The following is a 20,959-nucleotide window of genomic DNA, read 5'->3' on the forward strand; positions in this document are numbered from 1 at the left end:
TGCTACAGTATCTAAACGAGATGTCACAATTTTCACGGAATTTTCTCCCGGGTACAGTTCATGATCTGTACAATGTTGAACTTGCAAGGCAATACAATGTTTAAGGTTAAGGCACTCAAACATGTCGAGATGCATACGCCATTCAAGGCACTTTGCGTTATTTCCACGGTTCGTGTTGCCTAACGCTTAATACACCATGTCATAAAATGTTTAATGACATATTTGTACTGTTTAACAAGTCACTTAGGCTGCTGAGCGTGCGCTGTGTTTCACAAAAACAAAAACACACAAGAAGCACTCTCTTTTGCGCAACACTTCGTATGCGCGCCGCATCACGATAAAATGTATCCGTGCCACCTCACGTCGAAAAGAGGTATTGATTTTTGCTTTGGAGCCGTCTTGAACGCTTTATTATCGTGTTGACGTACACGTTCACTCAACCGTATTTATGTTTACTTGAAAACGCGTTGAAATTTGCTGCCGCATGGTGCGTCTCATTTTTATATGCACATTCTTTTTTGTGCACATTATCTCAGAGGTGTTGAACAGAGACCTGCTATATTTTTATGCTTCTGAAGGGTGACTGCGGAGAGGAAATTCTCTATTTTCTGCAGTCTTTTAGATATCTCGGCGCAGTGTTTATTCCAGCCGGGAGGTTACCGTGTTTTTACCAGCAAAAGTGCTCGCTGGAAGAGCGTGTCCTTCCCAGGTCCTGTCACTGTCGGCAGTAAGTACTGCGTTATATGACATGTTTGGTGCAATTAATGTCTGGTGCAGTGAGCAAAAAAAAAAAAAAGTTGAAATGCCTAAAACATAAATAAGCTTTTAAAGCTTACGAGAAGTGCAGCGTTTTAGGCATTAACCTTCGCCCGGCAGGTTATACAACGTGCGGCGGCGTAGTAATAATAAATGACCAAGGAATATTTATCAATGTCGCTGTAGAAAACAAGGGGCGGTATTAGGAAGTTGCATAAATGAAAATTCCGGCTTTCCATAGGTGTTTTACCACCGTAGTTTGACGAGCCAGTTGAAGTAAACAAAACCTAGTATTACGTGACACGGAATGACCGACCGGCGCAGTCCTTTGTTATGTGTCAAATTGTTAGTATCCACTTTGTTGCAGTCAGTAACTTTTATTGGGCAAGATAAACAAAGAAACAAGCAAACTAAATGCTTTTAATCAATGCAACATGAATTTTCAAAAGAGTTAGTGTTTACCAAATAAATTCATCATTCCACGTTTGGAATGCTGGTGTACTTTCCTTTATACATTTGACGTAACGAATATAGCACGGGATGCAAGAACAACACTCAAAATAGTGGGTCGGGTGTGTTTCTGTACCGATATTTCTAAGTTAGATGTGCAATAAAGCAGTGACATTTAACGTAAATTTTGATTTACGTACCGTGGCCATGATATCAGGATGACGTTGACTGTAACGTGGAGACACCGCAATTAGGTTTGACCTCCCGGATTTCTATAAAACATGCCCTAAAATTGAAGTGCACGGGTGTTCTTGCATTACTACAACTCTGAATGCAGGCGCCATGGTTTCGATTCGAACTCGCGACCTCTTGGAAAGAGCGCTACGCTATAGCCGCGTATACACCTCGGCGGCTAGTAAGGGCGCTCTTTAGTGTTGAGGGATGTGGTTAGTGTTGAGGGATCTAAGGGAGCACCATAAAAAAGAACATGTGGACAGAAAGGTTGAAGTATGCCAGAGCGTCATGATTGTTCCGGCAATGTAATAATAAATGTGATGAAATCATTATGTCATCGGGCGATTGATGTCTTGAAAACTGTGTCCGTCACTTTTGAAAGCCAAGACAGATCCAGTTGATGCGTACTGTTTTCTTCAATACGTGGTTTCGAGGTTATAAATCAATTACCTTAGTCATCGTGGTGCTAACGACGCAGTAGGACACTGCACGCTTCCCCACCAGCTACTCCTCGTGCACTGGTGGTTGCTTTACGTTAGACGGACTTCCACACAGTATTCGTCTAGTCAAAGTTTCAAGGCTGCGCGAGGTTTTGATGACCACGAACTTACTCGATACTGTCCCACATCCCTGTATATGCATTTCGGGGAAGTCACTGCAAAATGCTGGCTATCCCCTGCGGGCTTTCTTTCAGTTCGACTTATTGCTTGTTCCTGGAGTCCCAATTTTAACGCGTTGCGTCATTCCAGACCGCAACTTTCTGTTCTACGGACAGTCCGGCGACCTTGATCTCTATCGGCGGGCGTAGGACCGCACGTGAAATTGTTCTTATTTTCGCGGAATGCAGTCCAATATATTAGCTTTTTATCGAATAACTCAAGGTACAGGGATCTACGAACAAACGTCGCGGCGAGAAAGAGCGAAGTGGGAATAGCTAAAGCGGTTATGCACCCTTCCAGTAATTACCAACACAAAAATTTCTCTCTTATGTATATTCGGATGAACTTCTCGTTCTACTTTGCGAAAGTTCTCAAATGAAGACCTACAATCTGCACCCATATATTGTTCATGAGACTGCCTAGAGCCAACAGGTAACTGCACATCTAACATCGGCTGCCAGTGCCAGTGCAGGCCTGCCTAGGCAAACTTATAGACCACCAACTCAGCCATGAGAAGAGGCCATTTTTAGGGCCTGGTCATAATTTCAGCAACGGATATGTGGTTATATATTGTGCTGGATTCGGGTAAAAAACATTTGTTTTTCGTGCTGTACCCAGGAAAACCAAATCCCCGAACTAGACCAACCTATTTTACAGTGAAAGCTGTTATCAGATAACAATGGCAGTGGGGCAGTTTTCCGCTGCCGCCGCCGCCGGTGTCCGCAACTACTATCACGCGAAATAAGAAAAAAAACGAAATAATTAAAAATAATCAGGATCGGATGGGTTTTGAGCCCGGGTCGTCTGCCTGGTAGTCGAGTATTCTACCGCAGAGCCACGCTGCTGTCTGAAACTCCTTTGCAAAAAGATCCTATACAGGGGTCATGTCGGGCAAGGGATCGCGTTAACATGTGTAATATAGCGCGGCAGAAAAGTAAAATAACAACAAGGCGTCACACAATGCTAATGGTGCAACAAGTGTGTGATTTAGAGCTGGCCACCCACTACAAAGCGCTCAACCATAATTTGTGATCGTTATTAGCCACATGCAGCATCAATAAATGCACATAATACCTCACATATTTGCAGCGCGTAACTCGCTTATCCGACGAAAGACGAATAATGACATAGTGGGAGCTTCCCTACTTCACAAAAATTTACGATTTGTGGCATAGTGGTTGCCTTGCATGTGTACTTGTATTAGTTTCCCCAAAAGAGTTTAGAACGGGCTCTAGAAAGGCCCTCATACGGCTTTCACTGTGACTGTGCTGCACGCCACGCCCAGGCCTGACGTTTTTTAGGTATACCTATATAATCAACGCAGCGAGCGATGGAAAGGAAAACGGCAGGTGTAACCTTAAGAGACAGGAAGAGAGCAGGGTAGGTCAGGGAACAAACGGGGGTTAAGGACATCATAGTTGAAATGAAGAAGAATAAATGGATATGGTCCGGGCGCGTAGCACGTCGGCAGGATAACCGGTGGTCATTAAGGGTAACTGAGTGGATTCCAAGAGATGGCAAACGCGTGAGGGGGAGACAGAAAATTAGGTGGCCAGATGTAATTATGAAGTTTGCAGGCATAACGTGGCAGCAGAAAGCACATGACTGGGTTGATTGGCGGAACATGGGAGAGGCCTATGCCCTGCAGTGGGCGTAGACAGGCTGATGATGACGATGATGATATAGTCAACAGCGCTGCTCTCTCGCCTGTATTAGCAGGGTCCATACATATGCTTTGATAGTCGATGGGATAGTGCTAAATAGGCTGTAGATATTATTCGCAATGCCGTATTTAAATCTAATATTTGCTTTCCGTTATTCAAAATAAGCACACTCGTTCCGCCACGGGAGTACAGTGGTTATGGTGCACGGCTGTTGAATCGAGAGTCGTGGGTTTGACCCTGGCTGCGGCGAAAGGATTTCGACGGAGGCGAAATGCTAAGGGCCCCTATACTATGCGATGTCAGTCCACATGGTCGAAATTACCGGAGGTCGAAATTAACGATGGTGCAAATGAAGCCCTAATTTAACTGTGCTTGAAACTCTTTGTAGACATCTCGCTTAAAACATTTTCGTAGGCTATATTTGCAATATGATCGTTATGTATGTGCCACTCATTGTTCACGTCCCATCTCATATCTCAAAGCCTGTATCGCTTCTATGAAGCCGGTGTTCAGCACACGAAGGACAAAAACTTGTTTAAATGTATTATCTGCCGCTACCACCGCCAAGTGGAATAACCTTCCTGCATAAATTACAACTTTGTGAATCATCGCTCGATTAATAAATTACAAGACGACATTATATGAGAAGGATATTACATTTCGTAAGGTCCACTAATATGTGTGGTCGGCTCTGTGATTCCTTGTAGGCAATTATTTGAGAATATTCATATTATATTTGGCGTCATAATTCATAGTTGTGTACAATGTTCCGTAACCAGATCATTCTGCACTGCGATGTGACCCTGAACATGTCTTCAATACACAAATAAATAAAATCTTGCTCGCATTTTCTTGATGTTGATTTTGCTTGTGGCAACAGCCATATTTTAACCATCGACATTAAAAGGCCGCCAGGACTAGCTTTGAGGAAAGAACTCGGGTAAAATGAAAAACAAAAAAAAAGAACTTGACTGCATGGGGGTCTACTTAATACGTAGTCGTTAATGCGCCCATGAACTTGGACAAAGGGACGGTTTAAAATCAAAAGAAGTGCGCGATTAACAAAGAGAGAGAGAGAGAGAGAGAGAGAAGGAATGTAGGAAAGGCAGGGAGGTTAACTAGACTATGCGTCCAGTTTGCTACCCTACACATTAGGAGGGGGAAAACACTAAGTTGAGCACGCAGCCTCATCTAACCAAATCTTTCGACGTTGTCAGTTGCAAGGCGAAAGGGTAAAATACCTTGCTTTATACACGCAGTTAAAAAGAGCTAAAATTTTAACTGGAGAAAACGCAAGATAAGCATAGCAACACGGACGCATGCTCTATATACGGTCGGTGCCCGATCAGAATCTGAAAAAAAAAAAAAACACCAGAAAACTACGATCCAAAATCGTAGAGAGGCGGAATTCTGTTCGCAGATTTATTGAAAGTGTGTTCCATCCTAACTCTTAAAAGAATGCGTCGCTATTTTCGTACCGTCCTCCACGAAATTTACTAGAGGCACCGCATGGTCATTACATTGCTGTCCAAAATAACTGGGTACTATCCGAAGCTCTTCGGTGTAAACTGGCCGTGAGGAAACCCATTCTGAAATAATTTTTCCCTTCCATTCGGCGCCTCACATATCTCCCGATAACTTGGGCTTCGTTAACAAGCAACATGTTTTTTGCGAGGGGACAACGTCCATCTGTGCTTCGGAACGAAATTAAAAGGCCGTGCAATTATACGCGCGTGTGGTGTGGAAGCGCGTTGGTTATTACACGCAGCGGGTAGTTAGTAACTTCAATAGATAAAAAAAAAAAACGTGTTGGACTAGTGTTTCACCAAGGCTGAATCTTCCCCCAGCTTTCGTCGTAACGGAAACTTCCGTCTTACTCCAGACAATATGTGTGCGTTTGCTCTATTAGCTGCTTCGGATATATGTTTCTTAACAAAATGCTAAACTACTTAGAGCGAAGGTTATATTTAGGAGTAACTTATTAGCTTGCTCGAGGCAAAAGAGCAAGAAAAAGAGCTACTACTACGTTTCATGTTATTCAAGTAATCCTGTTCTTCATTTGATGTACAAGCTAATTACCGGTTACTAAGCAAAAAAAAAATCACGAGTCTCCTCACTACTGATACTGTTTGCCAGTGCCGAAACGTGGGCCTCAAGTTTGCCGCAATTAGAATTTGCGTGGGACGACCTAGCTAAATTTGGCTCTTCGGCAAGTGCTTATAGTACTACGTGTGGGTGTTCCACCATAAATTTTGCGGCGTTACACATTTGAGGCTTAATGAGACGGCAGAGTCAACATGAGTAACATATATATATACGACGAAGTGCGGCAGTGGGGCTCGGGCTCGTCTAGCGCAAGGACAGAGGAAGAAGCGGAGAAATAAAACTGCAAGCCCAGCGTACGGATGTTGTGTCTCTCTCTCCTTATATGTGTATACATATATATATATATATATATATATATATATATATATATAGGAAAACAAGTCTCTGACGAAGGCCGTCGCGCCACGGCCGATACGTTAGGCATAAAGTATTGCTTCTCGTACGTGCACCGTCTTGGTTTCCTATACGTATCGGACCCACTGAACTTTCCCACTGAATATATATATATATATATATATATATATATATATATATATACAGATGCATGTTAGGAAGAGTGAAAATGGAAAGGCAGCCACATCTTAGTGCATAATGTGAGGCGCGAAGTAGGACGGAAGTTAAGCGTGGTTAGTATTTTACACAAACATCTTTCACAGGAAGAAACGGTCAGGTCAACTATACAAATGATTCACTATATTTTAAATGCATATTTTTTTATCCTGATGGCTGAAGAGATATGGTCAGTGGTTGAGCCATCTTGAACTACACAGACACTCTCTTTTTCCCCCCGCAAAATATACATAAACTATAGACTGAGTCCTCGCAAGAAAGTGGACTATTCGTCATTGGGAGCGAAGTTAAACACTTTGCAAAGAATTGTGACCATTGTCTTGTCGTCCTCCCAGCGCAGTATGGCAGTGTATTTACGGCAGACTATTTTGCGGATCGGTCTTGGTGCTGGCATGTTGGGCTGGTAAATTTGGTGCCTTTAATCTTTTACAACGATACGGACAGTGCTACGATATACACGTACGCATGAAAAACGGTTGGGTCGGCACATTCCGCGTTTCATGACCTTGTTTGGCTCAAGTCAACACATACAAAAATAATGTCAAAAGTAAGTTCGTCTGTATTGCTGGATATATATTTGCCACGGGAATTTATATCGAAGACACAAGTTTACCGTTTCTTCATAAGTTTCCAACGTGCTAATGGAGACGAAATGATCTCACGGGGCACTGTGGTGTCTCAGTCCGGGAATTCTACTGCGTTTTTTTTCTTACGCAACTACTGAGACGCGTCGAGTAGCACGAAATAAACGACCGGTGGCCCCACTGTCCTCGGAAATATAGCTGTCTGTCGCGCAGTAAGCGGTTTCCAAGCGATCTTTACCGGCGCTCAAGTTCCTTTGAAAGATTGAGTTCGGTGCGGGTAAACCATATCATGGCGTCACGATGTGTAGCAGAGGCTCTCAATAATAAAAGGATGTTACAGCCCCTGAACTGTGTTTCGTAACTCTACAGCTCGCCATCCATCAATGTCAATCAATCTTTCTTATGTGCGGTGAATTATTTATATCTATTTTCACTGCACTACGTCTAATTCGCACTGAAGCGCAAGAAAGTGGCCTTTCAAGAAATGTGTGAGATTGTCGCAGTCGTCTGGAATTCCGAAGGCCAGTGGGGAAGGAAAAATGCGTTTGACGGTGATAGGTGTGCCAAGGAATTTTAGCGCCTGAAAGCAATGTTGTCTTTCTTTTTGTGACATTCGCGAAAACTGTACGTCCGCACGTCGTTGGTCAATTCCTGTGTATCTGTTTAGTTCAGTACCGCTGCCCGCATATCCTTGATACAAAACGCACTGAAATATATATAGCAAAAGCTGATATTATTTATAGCACAACTCTTATTATAGCCAGTAATAGCACACGTAGTTTGCTTGTTCTTACGTTGTCCTGGCCGAACACGCAGAAGAGCTGATACTATTTATAGCACAACTCTATCCTCGTTATCGCCTGTAACGGCGCACGTCATTCGCCTCCAAGAATCCTCAGCGCCAAGCTGAGAGGCAGCGCCTGCATGTTACAGCATGAATGAAAACATCTGGTTGCGTAACATGACGGACTAAATTGGTTTATAAACAAAGTCGGTATTTTCTATTTTGTCGTCGTAATGCCTAAACCCAGCTTCAGTATAAAATATATTGTCATTACTTGTCCACTTTTCTCTCTGTTTCGTAGTGCACATTTGTAATTAACATTTCACATTTGTAGTGCACATTTTATTTGCGTGAAAGCAAAGAAGTACCGAAAATACGATTTTGCGATGATGCCGTAATCATCGGTTAGCTTTTAAAACTGTCCGCAATTGAAACATCGCTGGACAAATGAAATGAAAATGGAAGCAGGAAAGGGGGGGGGGGGTAAGACAGTATGACCGCTAAGTTAACCACATGTAGAGAGAAATCTGAATTCCTGCATACGATTTTCTATCATTTAAATTTGCGGAACCTTCTTAGAAATGTAAGGTGTGTGAATAAGAGTGTGAATAAGAGCGTGAATAAGAGTGTATGAAATATGCTATATCGAGATCGAGAATTTAGATCACTTCATTTACGGCTGTTGTCGTTTCTTATTACAAACACACTAGCACATTTTCATGCAGACCAAGTAGCGACGCCTCGTAGGATGTAAAAAAAAACAAAAAAAACACACTGAATGTAGGGCACCCCTTTTTCTCCGACAGTGTTTGTCACCCGGAAACTTCCTGCCAAAATCATCAGTAAATTTGGCGTTGTTTATGACGCGTTTCTGAACAACCGTTGAGAATTTGAAGATGTACATTTTCTGCAGGCTAAGATGTTCTATTTTTTTAGTAGTTACCTGGGGATGATGGGCGCGACCGTCAGTGCTAATCATTTTCAGTTAACTTGAGCACTCGTGCTTTGTGTCGTACGGAACAATGGAGTTTTTATTGGGAATTTGTTCTTTAAACTGTGGTTCTTGCAGAATACGTGGAAAAGCTTATATTATTTGCAACACAACCCTACCTTCATTATCGCCTGTAATAGAACACGCAATTTGCTTCTAACGCTGTTCTTTAAAGCGTGGTCCTTAAGGAACAAGTGCAAAAGCTGATAATATAGCACAGCTCTAATTACGGCCTGTAATAGCACACGTAGTTTGCTTGTTCTGGCGTTGTCCTGGCCGAAAACGCAGAAGAGCAGATACTATTCATAGCGCAACTCTCTCCTCGTTATCGCCTGTAACGGCTCACGTAATTCGCCTCCAAGAATCCTCAGCTCCAAGCTGAAGAGGCAGCCACTGCGCAAGGACGTATGTGAACTGTAAAATTATGGCCTGGAACTTTTCCTGTGGCTAGGCTGAGCGAGCACATTTTGATCGACGACAAAAAGCAAAATGCCGTGATTACCATGATTATGCGTAAAATGTGCCGGCGCCGTTCACTCTTTACTCCAGCGCCGCTTGAAGCAAGACCGTCAGCCCAGATAGAAATCTGAGCCACATTAGGTGAAATATATTAGAGTTATTAAGTGTATGATAACACATTCCCTGCATCGTTGATACCAACCTGGGACCTAATAACATAAAGGATATGCCACTCTATCATCTGTATTTCTTATTCTTGAAATTGAAGACGACGCCACCGCCGAATCTCCGATCAATCATCCCTCGCCTTTCTTCGCCCCCCTTTTTTCTTCGCGAAAGAGCGCAGCGCATACTAGCGTTTCTTCGCACTGACCCAGTTTCTAGCGCCGCCGATAGCGCAACCAATTTCATCGGAGGCGCACTCCTCTTGCGGCAGATCGCTGCCTCCGAGATTGCAACGACGAACCTTTTGCTCCTCGCCAGTCTCGGAGGTCACGGATCGGTGTTCTGTATCTCCGTTCCTCGTCGCCAGGGTGAGCAACGAAAGCGCTGGCGAAATTTCTATGGGGAAGCGCGCATCCTCAAACACGTGTCGGCGAGGTGGGGGAAAGGTAATAAAGGAGTGGAAGATGTTGGCGAGTGAGTTTTTGTGGGAAACTGGGACGGGCTTCGGTGACCCGGAACTGGAGGCGCTCCCTCGTGACCCAAGCAGCACCGGGCTTTTGATTAAAGGAGCAGGTCAGCTCCCACGTGCTATCGTGCCTCCTGTCTCTATTATGGCGGCTACTTCATTTCTTCCGAAGATTTTTTCTGAAGAGCTTTTGGCTCATGTTTGTCGTGCTTGTTCAAAATATCAAAGCGGACGTCCTATGTGCGTCTTTCTTAGTGCCTGTATTAGGCCCGCTAGTAATACGTATTCAAGTCAAAACCAACTAGCCCAAATTTCAGCTTGAATTGTTCAAAATATATCTTTCGTGTCTACTTGCCCATGTCCTTACATATTATTATTTTTTTCTCATTTCTGTCGTGCTCGGCTTGCGCTACGTTTACAGTGTTGGAGTGTTGGTTGTCTCTGACTGTTCCAAGTAACCTTAATAACTTTTTAGGCATCTAAGATGCACTGGCTTGACCTGACATACGTTGTAGTCCTGAATCATCAAAACACAGTATAAAGGAATCGATAAAAACTCGGAAAAGGGATGTATGCAGTAAATCTGCCATGCGTTTTTTAAATGTGAAGCATTTCTTAGCGAACCTCTGGCACTTTGGCCGTTTCTATCTATCTATCTATCTATCTATCTATCTATCTATCTATCTATCTATCTATCTATCTATCTATCTATCTATCTATCTATCTATCTATCTATCTATCTATCTATCTATCTATCTATCTATCTATCTATCTATCTATCTAGCCGCCTACGTCTGGGCGCTCTCCTCGTCGTCTCCATAACTTGCAATATACCAAAATTGGCATAGCAGGGGATCAGTGTATGACGAACACGATTCACTGGTCACCACATGAATAACGTAAAATACCTATCGCGTACGTCATGAAACCTTTTCTCTCAGACACATGTGGCACATACCCGTATACCAGAGTTCATGTTATGCGGGTATGTGCCACAGGCGATACAGAGTCTCAACAAACACGGTAACCGCGAACACACACATTGACACGCAAGTAAAGTGGTAATAATAATAATTGTAAGGGTTTTATGTCCCAAAACCACGATATGATTATGAGAGACGCCGCAGCGAAGGGCTCCGGAAATGTTGACCATCGGGTATTCTTTAACGTGTACCGATATCGCAAAGTACACGGGCATCTAGCATTTTGCCTCCATCGAAATGCGACCGCCGCGGCCGGGATCAAACCCGCGACCTTCGGGTCAGCAGTCGAGCAACGTAACCGCTACACCAGCGCAGCTGACGCAAGGAAAGTGAGGAAGCTGAAGACAGGACATCCCTGGGGGACGCTCGACTACCATCCACTCGTCCTCTTGGTCCGCAACGTGGACCACGTAAATTACGCAAAAACCGGGGTCAATGCTTCCTACAATAAATATTCTGGGAGGACCAGGCCTCTGATCATTACCGGTGACTTGAACATTGATTTATCAAGACCCAACACGCTTCGTCCTTATACTGCTTGAAAGGCGGCTTAGATGTGGACAAGGCATCAAAAGACCTCACTGCCACGTCCACGACAGGAGGCATCATAGATCATTTCATCGTAGGAGGCATCCAGCATTTCCACCAGCTGCACTATACCTCGCACCTCACTACACTTAGACTCCTCACATCCGCGATTACGAACGCATCCGATTAACTAGTCCGCTCCAGCTGCTGGTGCTCACTGGGCATGGTGATAATGACCTTGTGCAAGAACTGTCAAGAACCCCTTCTGCCCATACACATGGGTTCGTGAAACGTGCGTGCGTTCTCCGTCATAACCGACAAGTATAACTATAAAAACTGAAACTGTGACTGTAACGTATGTACGTGCAGTACGCCTGCGCGTGGCACGCGGTTGCCTATATATCTAGGGAAACTTTCCTGAATGAAGATTAGTTGCGAGTAACGCCTGTCCTGTGCATCTGTGCTCCTTCTTTGTCCTGTTCGGATTCGTGCTATCCAGTATTGAAGAATATAAGCACTTTATATCAGCTTACCGCGTCTGGTGTTGGTAACACCCATGTTGCTGTTGGCATCGTTACGCAACTGTAAAGGGTCCCTTCTTTTCTGAAACGTTTTGCGCACAAAGAACGTATTTTTCCTTTTAGAGTGTAAAAGACTAGTTATATAACACATATGCGACTCTTAAGCATATGAGTGTACATATACCTCTTCCACATTTCTCTAGCGTCATTCCGTAACGATTCGCTCAATGTGAAAAATTACGCCACAGTCACCATACCACGCATGCTTCGCATAACATCGATTCCCACGGTACGTGGGATCTAGCCAATTTTTAAATGCGATGCATTCCTTAGTGAACTTCTGCGACTTTGAGCGTATCTATCTATCTATCTATCTATCTATCTATCTATCTATCTATCTATCTATCTATCTATCTATCTATCTATCTATCTATCTATCTATCTATCTATCTATCTATCTATCTATCTATCTATCTATCTATCTATCTATCTATCTATCTATCTATCTACCTATCTATCTACCTATCTATCTATCTATCTATCTATCTATCTATCTATCTATCTATCTATCTATCTATCTATCTATCTATCTATCTATCTATCTATCTATCTATCTATCTATCTATCTATCTATCTATCTATCTATCTATCTATCTATCTATCTATCTATCTATCTATCTAGCCGCCTACGACTTTGTGCTCCCCTGGCCGTTTCGTTAATAGGATCTACACCAAAATTGGTATGGCGTAACATGACCTTATGACGAACACAAATGACAGGTCATAACATGACAATCATGATATCGATGTCATGAACGACATGATTTACATGCCACTGTTTTGGTGCTCTTGCGGCCGTTTCGTTAGTTTGATATATACCGAAATTGGTATGGCGTGACAACAGTGTATGACGAACATAAGTGACAGGTCCTAACGTGCAAATCATGACACGCATGTCATGTACAGCATGACTTACGTGCCACGCTCATGGTGCGTTGGCGGCCGTTTCGCTAGCTTGATATACACCAAAATTGATATCTCGCGACGTGACCGTGTGACGAACACAAATAACAGGAGTTAACATGAAAATCATGACACGCATGTCATGTACAGCATGACTTACGTGCCACGCTCACGGTGAGCTGGCGGTCGTTGAACTAGCTGGATATACACCAAAATTGGTATCGCGTGACATGACTGTGTGACGAACATAAATAACAGGAGTTAACATGAAAATCATGGCACGCATGTCATGTACGGCATGACTTACGTGCCCCGCTCATGGTGCGCTGGCGGCCGTTTCGCCAGCTTGATATACACCAAAATTGGTATAGCGGGTCGTGACTATGTGACGAACACAAATAACAGATGGTAACATGACAATCATGACACGCATGTCATGTACAGCATGGCTTATGTGACACGATCATGGTGTCTGGCGTTCGTTTCGCTAGCTTGATATACATCAAAATTGTTATTTGACCTTGACATGTTGACCTTGACATCAAAATGTCAAGGTCAACTAAAACAGCCTCTTAATGCGACGTAAATGTGTTCATAACACCTGAACCGGATGTCTTGTCTCCCTCTCGCTCGCCGCCACAGTTAGCGTGTGCGTTCACGTATTCCCTTCTCATATTTAACTGTGCAGAGAAACGCAAGAAGCTCTACTACGGCACTGACGTGATCCCACTGCCGGCATGTCCCGTCTCCACCAAGTCCGTGCCGGCTACCGGGGAAGGGAAGGGTGCCGAGGGTGGCGGACTGGTGGGTGCTACAGGCGGCGTGGGCGGCTCCATCGTCCTGCTGCCTTTCGTGCGCAGCCGGGCGGCCCGGGACTCTACATACAGCAGCATGTCCACGGCCAGCAGTCGCGGAGAGGCATCGGTCTACGTGAGTGCCATTTAAACTATAGATTCACATTTACGTTACACACCGGCGCAGTTCTTCTTTGTTTAGCACCTGTGACTTTATTTCTTTATTTATTCGATCAATTTACACACATTGCGTGCGTAGTATTGCAGTGCGTGAAAGTTACACGTAGAAAAGCGACAAGCGTTAAAGCTGTATACCAAAAACTTTTTTGGGCTTGGCATAAAATGAGGAGTGCACTATTATTTTTCAACGCTCATAAGCAAGCGCGATTCAAAGCGCCGTAGCGGAAATGGTAGGCGATTCCAACTGCAAATCGAGTTTTGAGAAAAATAAATTCCATGATATCCGTGTTTGGAACGTGTATTAGCCCAATTTATTCACATGGTCTTAACGACCACATGCATGATAAGAGAGAAACAATGAAACAATCGAAAATTGGCAAAAAAGAAACGCTGATTTCATTACATCAATCATCTGGGAACAGGTGAAGTCGAAGATCGATTATTACCGACTTTGATAGTTGTAGGAGGCAGCATGCGAAAACCGGCACATACAAACAGAAAGTAAACTAAGACAACCACTATTTCTGTCTGGTGGTTGTGTGTGGATCTTTTTTGATAATTTTCTATATCAGCTATAAAGAAAACTGCCCATTTTTTCGTGTTTCCTAAGTTCATGACCCATCTATTACTGCTGATTCACTGCTGCTTTCCGTAATTTTCAGTTAACCTCACGCTTTTACGTGTGCACTCAGAATAATGGTGGCCAATACGCAGTTCATATATTTCTTCCGCTGAATACATCGTTGCTCAATGCTTACGTCAATGCTCAATTTTTATGCAGCTTATAGCTGTGGAATTGCTCCACCCACTTTAATCTTTTGAGTCGTACCAATAAAATCGACAAAAGCGGTATTTGTTGCAGCACGATTGTAATTGAAAACTTGAAACTAAGATGTTTAGGTGCGCTGTCAAATGTAGTATGGCTGGCGCCCTTGCTACCCTTATCTTGGAATTGTTGCTCATGCGCAGACCACTTCAGAAGCGGTAAAGTTTACTGTTTTATAATAAGAAAACGACCCTGTAGAGAACCCCTTTTCACCTACACACATATTACATGTCATAAAGTCTATAGCCGGGCTAGATTTCACGAAAGAAGCATACGCCCATATGTGTGACGAAAATTTTGCAACACTCCTGAAGATAGCACGACAACATCAACACTGTCTGTATTAAAGCTTCAAAATTCTTTCCGTTGAATCAGAACAGCTGGTACAAGCACTATTATATATTTTAGTTTCTATTGTACTGCAATTCATTTGTTTCATTGTATCGGACGGTCACTTCACACTTGTTCTGGGAAGTCCCTGCTCGGCTGTAGATATCCAAACGATGGCGTGACGTATGTAGCTTTCCTAGTACGGACATTGCCCGAGAGGGATCTCTTTAGTCCTTCACAGAAACACACCTATTTTGAGACATTCAACATCAAGTGAATAGATGATATTGGTTTTGAAAAATTTTTGGAGCTGTTTACAGCATGCTGCGTTTATTAGAGTGGCAGTAAGTTTTGGGTTAACAGGATGTTAGTATCTCGAGAAACCGGCTACAGCTCGCGCGCAGAGGAAACAAAAGTGGACGGTAAACAAACGCGCAATTCGTCATTTTGTTTCGAGAAAGTAACTCCTAAAATATGCCTACACATATATGTGTGTAGCTTTATTTTTCAGGGGTGTTCATATTGATTGTTTCCGCGTTGACAACACTGGAAGTTCCCACTTGTTAAGACTCGCATGTAGTTTCCGCATGTCCGCTCTCGATATAGATCAAATTCTGAAATAGTCGTCGAAATGACCGCCGAGGATAGTCTTGTATGCACATAACTAACTGTACGGGATTTCCTAGTAAAGAGTGATTATTCCGCTTCAACTTGCTTTGTCGCGACCTTGTGTGTAGCAGACATTAAATATTATGTAGACAGTGCATGCCCAAGGTCTTTCCAGAATGGCCGCTCTAACGTTTACGCCTTTGATAATGTTTTGTAACAATGTGGCCGGGTTACTTGGTTTAAAACTTCAGTATGCTACCATTTCTCGTTTCTTGACATCAGTAAATTGGTGTTCTCGTCACTGCAACTTAATCCAAGTGTTCCTATGTGATTGATAAACTAACAACAACTGCACGTCACATACACATAGAATGTTGCCTCCATTATTGTACATCAATATACATTTCCGGAGTATCACGCTTATACAATTCGGCACTGTAATCGTAACAAGTGACGTTTTTTTTTTTTACTGTCTACAAAGTTTGGATCAGTTTATCTAAAAATCAAATGTTATCACTTATCAGTATACGTGTGTTAGCGTAGATAAAAAAATCAATGCTAGCAACAGCATATAACACCAGCAACAGCGTTTTCCTGCTTGCAACGGCTGTTCGCAGAGCGACAATTCTGGCGACGTGGTTGGCAGCGTGGAAGGTCTGGAGGAGGCACCGCCGATGCTGGGCAAGGTGACAATACTGCTCAGGTTCCAGCCATCCTCACCCACTGCTTCGTCATCACAAGGCTTTCCCGCTGGAAAACTCTTCGTCACCATAAGGGTACGCTCACCACCAGAGAGGAGGCTTTACCTCATGTATGAATGGCTTTCGAAAGTGCTTTTACTCTAGTGCACTTGAGAATTATTTAAGTGCAATGAATACAGGGAGAATTAAAGTCCTCACTCAAGTTTGAATGCTCAAGATAACAAGAAACCAGAAACAACGTCGTACACTTCTTGTTCCTTGTTTACTGCGCCCTTTGTCTTGAGTCATGATTGTCATCGTCGCTGTCTGCGTTCACGTTCGTGGGCATGGCTTCTTAAGCAAACTAAACGACAACAACCTGCTCAGTGTCATTGAAAACTTGCGCCTTTGTTTGCCAGAGTGTTATTGACCATACTCCAAGAGTGAGGAGTACAAATCAACTTTAGTGGCTGGTGCGCACACGAAAGCAAACGACGGCGAGGAGCTCGCGCAGCACGAGGTTGCTTAGGCCCAACTATTTAAAGTTTCGCAAATAATTGTTTATTGATACAAGGTACAGTGAACAAAAGCTATGCTATTGGTTTTTGGGAATCATAAATATATTGAAAGCACTGAAAGCCAGGATATAAATTTATCAGGGGTGTTTTTGCCATGTTCGTGACGAATGTCGCCGTTTGCGGACCCCCATTTTTACCATTTGAAACTAAAATTTTCGTCGCAATGCTTTTTTCTTTGCGCTTGTGGAACCATTTCAAACAAAATTGTGCAAACTACTTTTTTTTCTTGCTTACAAGTAGTTTCTAGGGATATGATTATATATGTAACTCTGGAAATTTCTCCTTAACCTCAAGGTTAAGAAGTGGCTTTCGTATGGCTAGAGTGTACTAGGACCAGGGGAATGCTTGGAACGGCTGCACCACAAATGCATCGTAAGTGAAGCCAAAAGAGGGTAAATTGATTTGTGGCACAGCAGTGAATAGCCTGCAATATGCGGTCATTTAGAGCTGCGCGCGGCTCCACCAAAATGGTCCAGAAGTACAATACCCGCTTCCCACTCCAAGGACACGGGTTCGAGGCGCTGATATAAAGGGTGTTTTTGTTTAGTATAACTTGTTACCGTTGTATTGTTTGTTTGTTTTTTTTGTTTCCTAAAACTCGCTTGCTGCACTTGCTTTGCACTGCCACTTAGAGTTTCACAAATTGTCAAGGAAAATGAAACAACAAATTTTGGAGTGAATGTCAATATTTGTAGCGCCCCCGTACGGTGGCGCTACAAATGAACTTTAGTAAAGTTTTTCTATCCAATCATCGTACGGAATTCAACAAAAACATAAAAATGCGGCCTCCAAGATTTTTTGCGAATACGAGACTCCCACGCACACCTTTTCTTGGAAAAACCCGGAAAGCTTGCTTAACACCTTGCTTAACAAGTCTTCGCGGCAATGAAGCTTGTGCACATGCTCTCCTCGAGTTCATTTCTTGTTCATGTGGCTCTGTTTTATCTTGTCTGCCCTTGAAAGAACAATGCGATTTGCGCAGAAGCCTCCTCTGCGCAATGACGTGTTAAACAAGCCTTCTTGGATATCGTCTTAAATAGATTCGCGTCCGAGTGTCGTATTCGCAAAGTATCTCGGATGCCACACTTTTATTTATTTTTTGGTTCCATCCCCTGCGGTGGGTCTGCAAGTTATTAATAATTACTGTCAAATTCGTTTTATTTTCCTAAACATTTCCCGTTATCTTTTGCGGCAGTGCGTAGCAAGTGAAGCGAGTTTTAAAAAAAACGAAAAAAAAAGAAAACCAATACAACCGTAGGAAACTTACAAAAAACAATATTATAGTTGCAACTCGAACCCGAATCTTTTCAGTGGAAAGCGGGCATTCAACCTTCGCGCCACTTCTCTCTTTTATTTCTTCCTTTAGTGCCTGTACTCCACTTCCATGCAGCTGCACGCTGCTCATAAATGACCACATATTGCAGACTATCAATGACAGGCGACACCTGTCATTGACCCTGTTTATTATCGAAGCTCATTCCGAACACTCCCTCTGGTTTTATTACGCTCTATAGATATAGAAGAGCACAACAATGTGCTCGGTTATTGGTGCCATCATTTCAGAGCAGAATTGGAAATGGTACTCACCTCGCCTGCTACAAGTTCTCGCACAGTGACATACGCAAGTATTTCGTGGTTAATGATATTAAACGGTATGCGGATTCTTTAAAATCATATTAACAGTGTGGCAAGCTGGGTGAGCTGAGCTGTTGCATCATAGTTACCACTAGCGCACTTAGCAAAACAAGGAACAAAGAAAATCTCCAATAATCTTGGAAACCTTGTCGTTAGGCTGATTCTACGGATGCTTAATATGCCTTGATTTTGGTTTATACGACACAACATTAATTAGAACTAACAAACGAGACAGCCAACGAAAATATAGGGGATGTCCTTTGTAGTAATTATGATGTAAATGCAAGAAATTAAAGTCGACGAAAAGATAACTTCGCGGCGGCAAGCACCAGGCAAAAAAAGAGTGTTCCACACTCGCCGTCATGCCTACTCGCGGCGCTCACTAGCAATACCATGCTTGAAAATGCACATATATACAACATAAAGTTGACGGGAAGATGACCGCTGCCGTAGCTCAGCAGTAAAACATCGGACGCGTTATTCGAAGGTTGCAGGTTCGGTCTCTGCCGGAGCCAAGTTATCTTTTTGTCCACTTTACTTTTTCACATTTACATCATAATTACTACAAAGAACTTCCTCTATATTTTAATTGGCTGTCTTGTCTGTTAGTTCTAATTTAATGTTTTATCTAGCAAAGAAAAACGAGCCCTTAAAATTATCCTTCCTTGGTTTATGGTTTATTCAGGAATATAACTGAAACGCTCGAGAAAAAAAACGGCAGACAAAGTGCAAGGAATCTTGCGATAGTTTCTTTTCAAACATTCAGGCAGGAATAAGCGAAACTGCAGGCATATATATCAAATCTACAAATCTGCAACGCATTTTAATTGATCAGACACGTGCATGAGCGTCGTGAATGCAAATACAAATGAATGAAGCTCAGACGATGGCTGCTTTTGGCGAGTCCTTCCTGAACGAAATGAACCAATTTCGCGCTGCTGGAGAAAAGCTGATTTGAGCATCAGTGTACTTCAGTCTTCACCTGAAAGTAATAGTTCTTATTACTGTGTTGCAGGAGGCGCAGAACCTTCCTCAAAAGCCCCAGGGCGTCGTGTGTGACCCGTACATCACCTGCAAGGTAATAAAAGGCCGAATAAAGAAGCCACGACGTGGCAGCGCCGGTCTTCGCCGACCCAGCTGCATCAGCCTCGGCAGCACGGGTCACTGCCTGGGCCAGTACCAAACACAGACCAAGCGCAAGACGCAGAGCCCACTCTACAATGAGACCTTTTCGCTGGACCTGGCCAGGGGAGAGTTGAAGGACTCGTCCCTTTACCTGGCCCTCTACGACATGGACAAGGTGAGGTGATGGCCTAAGGCATATATACAACGCCCACCGCGGCGGTGTAGTGGTTATGGTAGTTAACTGCTGACCCGAAGGTCCCGGGATCGAATCCCGGCTACGGCGGTCGCAATTAGATGAATGCAAAGTGCTAGGGGCCCTTCTGCTTAAATTTAGGTGCACGTTAAAGAACACAAGGTGGTCAAAATTGCCGGAGCCCTGTACCACGGCGTCTCTCAGAATAATGTCGTAGTTTTGTAACGTGAAACCCCAGCAATTATTATTATTATTCTTATATGTATAGCTAACATTTCTGATCGATGTGTCTTCATGATACATTAAGGTAGCTGTGTAACTTAATATTGTTTCATATAAGCTTCTAGCGCTGCCGCTATGTCATAAAGCTAAAGCTCTCATCGTTAATTTCTACCGTAACGTCTAAGAAGGAACAGCATTCTTGAACATACAGCTTCAAGATGATAAAATTCTGAAGTTGCGTTTTGCATAACAAAGCTCTTTAGAGATAAACGTTCTAATCAGAGGGGTAATTTGCCATGCTCGCGCTTAAGTCTGGATTTTCCTGCGATATTTCGCTGTTGGAAACGCACATGGTGATTTTAGCTTGTGACGACTTGATCATCCGTGTAACACCTGAGTCACATTGTTGTACAAAGGATTTTACCGTTGTACAAGGATTTAATCATTTTCATGCAGTTCTGCTGTGTATGTGGCCCTTTATTCCACATTATAGTGCTTCTTAACATACGATTAGGTTGATAAAGACTGATTAAAATTGGATTGATTAAAATTGCACACTGAACAAAAACCTATGCAGAGTGTACAAGAAGTCCAGTATATCTGATTCTCACTCGTGCGGCAAGTGCATTCTCATTTTTTGGGAAGGCCAGGACAGTTAATACCTACAAGTATTGTTTTATTGATACAAGACCATTTAAAAACACATTTATATAGATAGCACATTTTAAAATAATACTGCATTGTGAAATATAAGACACAGTATTAATTTGTCAACTGATAAGTCATTACTTCAGCAGCACACATCTGGCATTTAAGAAACTGAAGTAATGGACTGAAATAACATCGACGAATTCTGCAACTAGCTTCTGTTTTGCAATCAAGGAGGCCAATTTACTAGCCTTTA

The 20,959-nt window shown here is 43.0% G+C and overlaps 1 protein-coding gene across 5 annotated transcripts in view; it reads left to right on the plus strand.

Moving 5' to 3' along the window:
- LOC119402197 (synaptotagmin-2) overlaps positions 1-20,959 on the plus strand; it is a 318,421-nt gene that overhangs the window by 287,267 nt on the left and 10,195 nt on the right. For 4 of the 5 annotated variants that reach the window (XM_049418538.1, XM_037669311.2, XM_037669312.2 and 1 more), the window contains 3 exons: positions 13,572-13,813; positions 16,210-16,398; positions 19,531-19,815. In XM_049418538.1, coding sequence (XP_049274495.1) covers positions 13,572-13,813; positions 16,210-16,398; positions 19,531-19,815 — 716 coding nt within the window. The remainder of the gene's footprint in view (positions 1-13,571; positions 13,814-16,209; positions 16,399-19,530; positions 19,816-20,959) is intronic. The other variant, XM_049418539.1, reaches the window with a different exon arrangement.

This window comes from Rhipicephalus sanguineus, chromosome 8 (assembly GCF_013339695.2).
Source record: "Rhipicephalus sanguineus isolate Rsan-2018 chromosome 8, BIME_Rsan_1.4, whole genome shotgun sequence".
In the NCBI taxonomy this organism is placed as follows: Eukaryota; Metazoa; Arthropoda; class Arachnida; order Ixodida; family Ixodidae; genus Rhipicephalus; species Rhipicephalus sanguineus.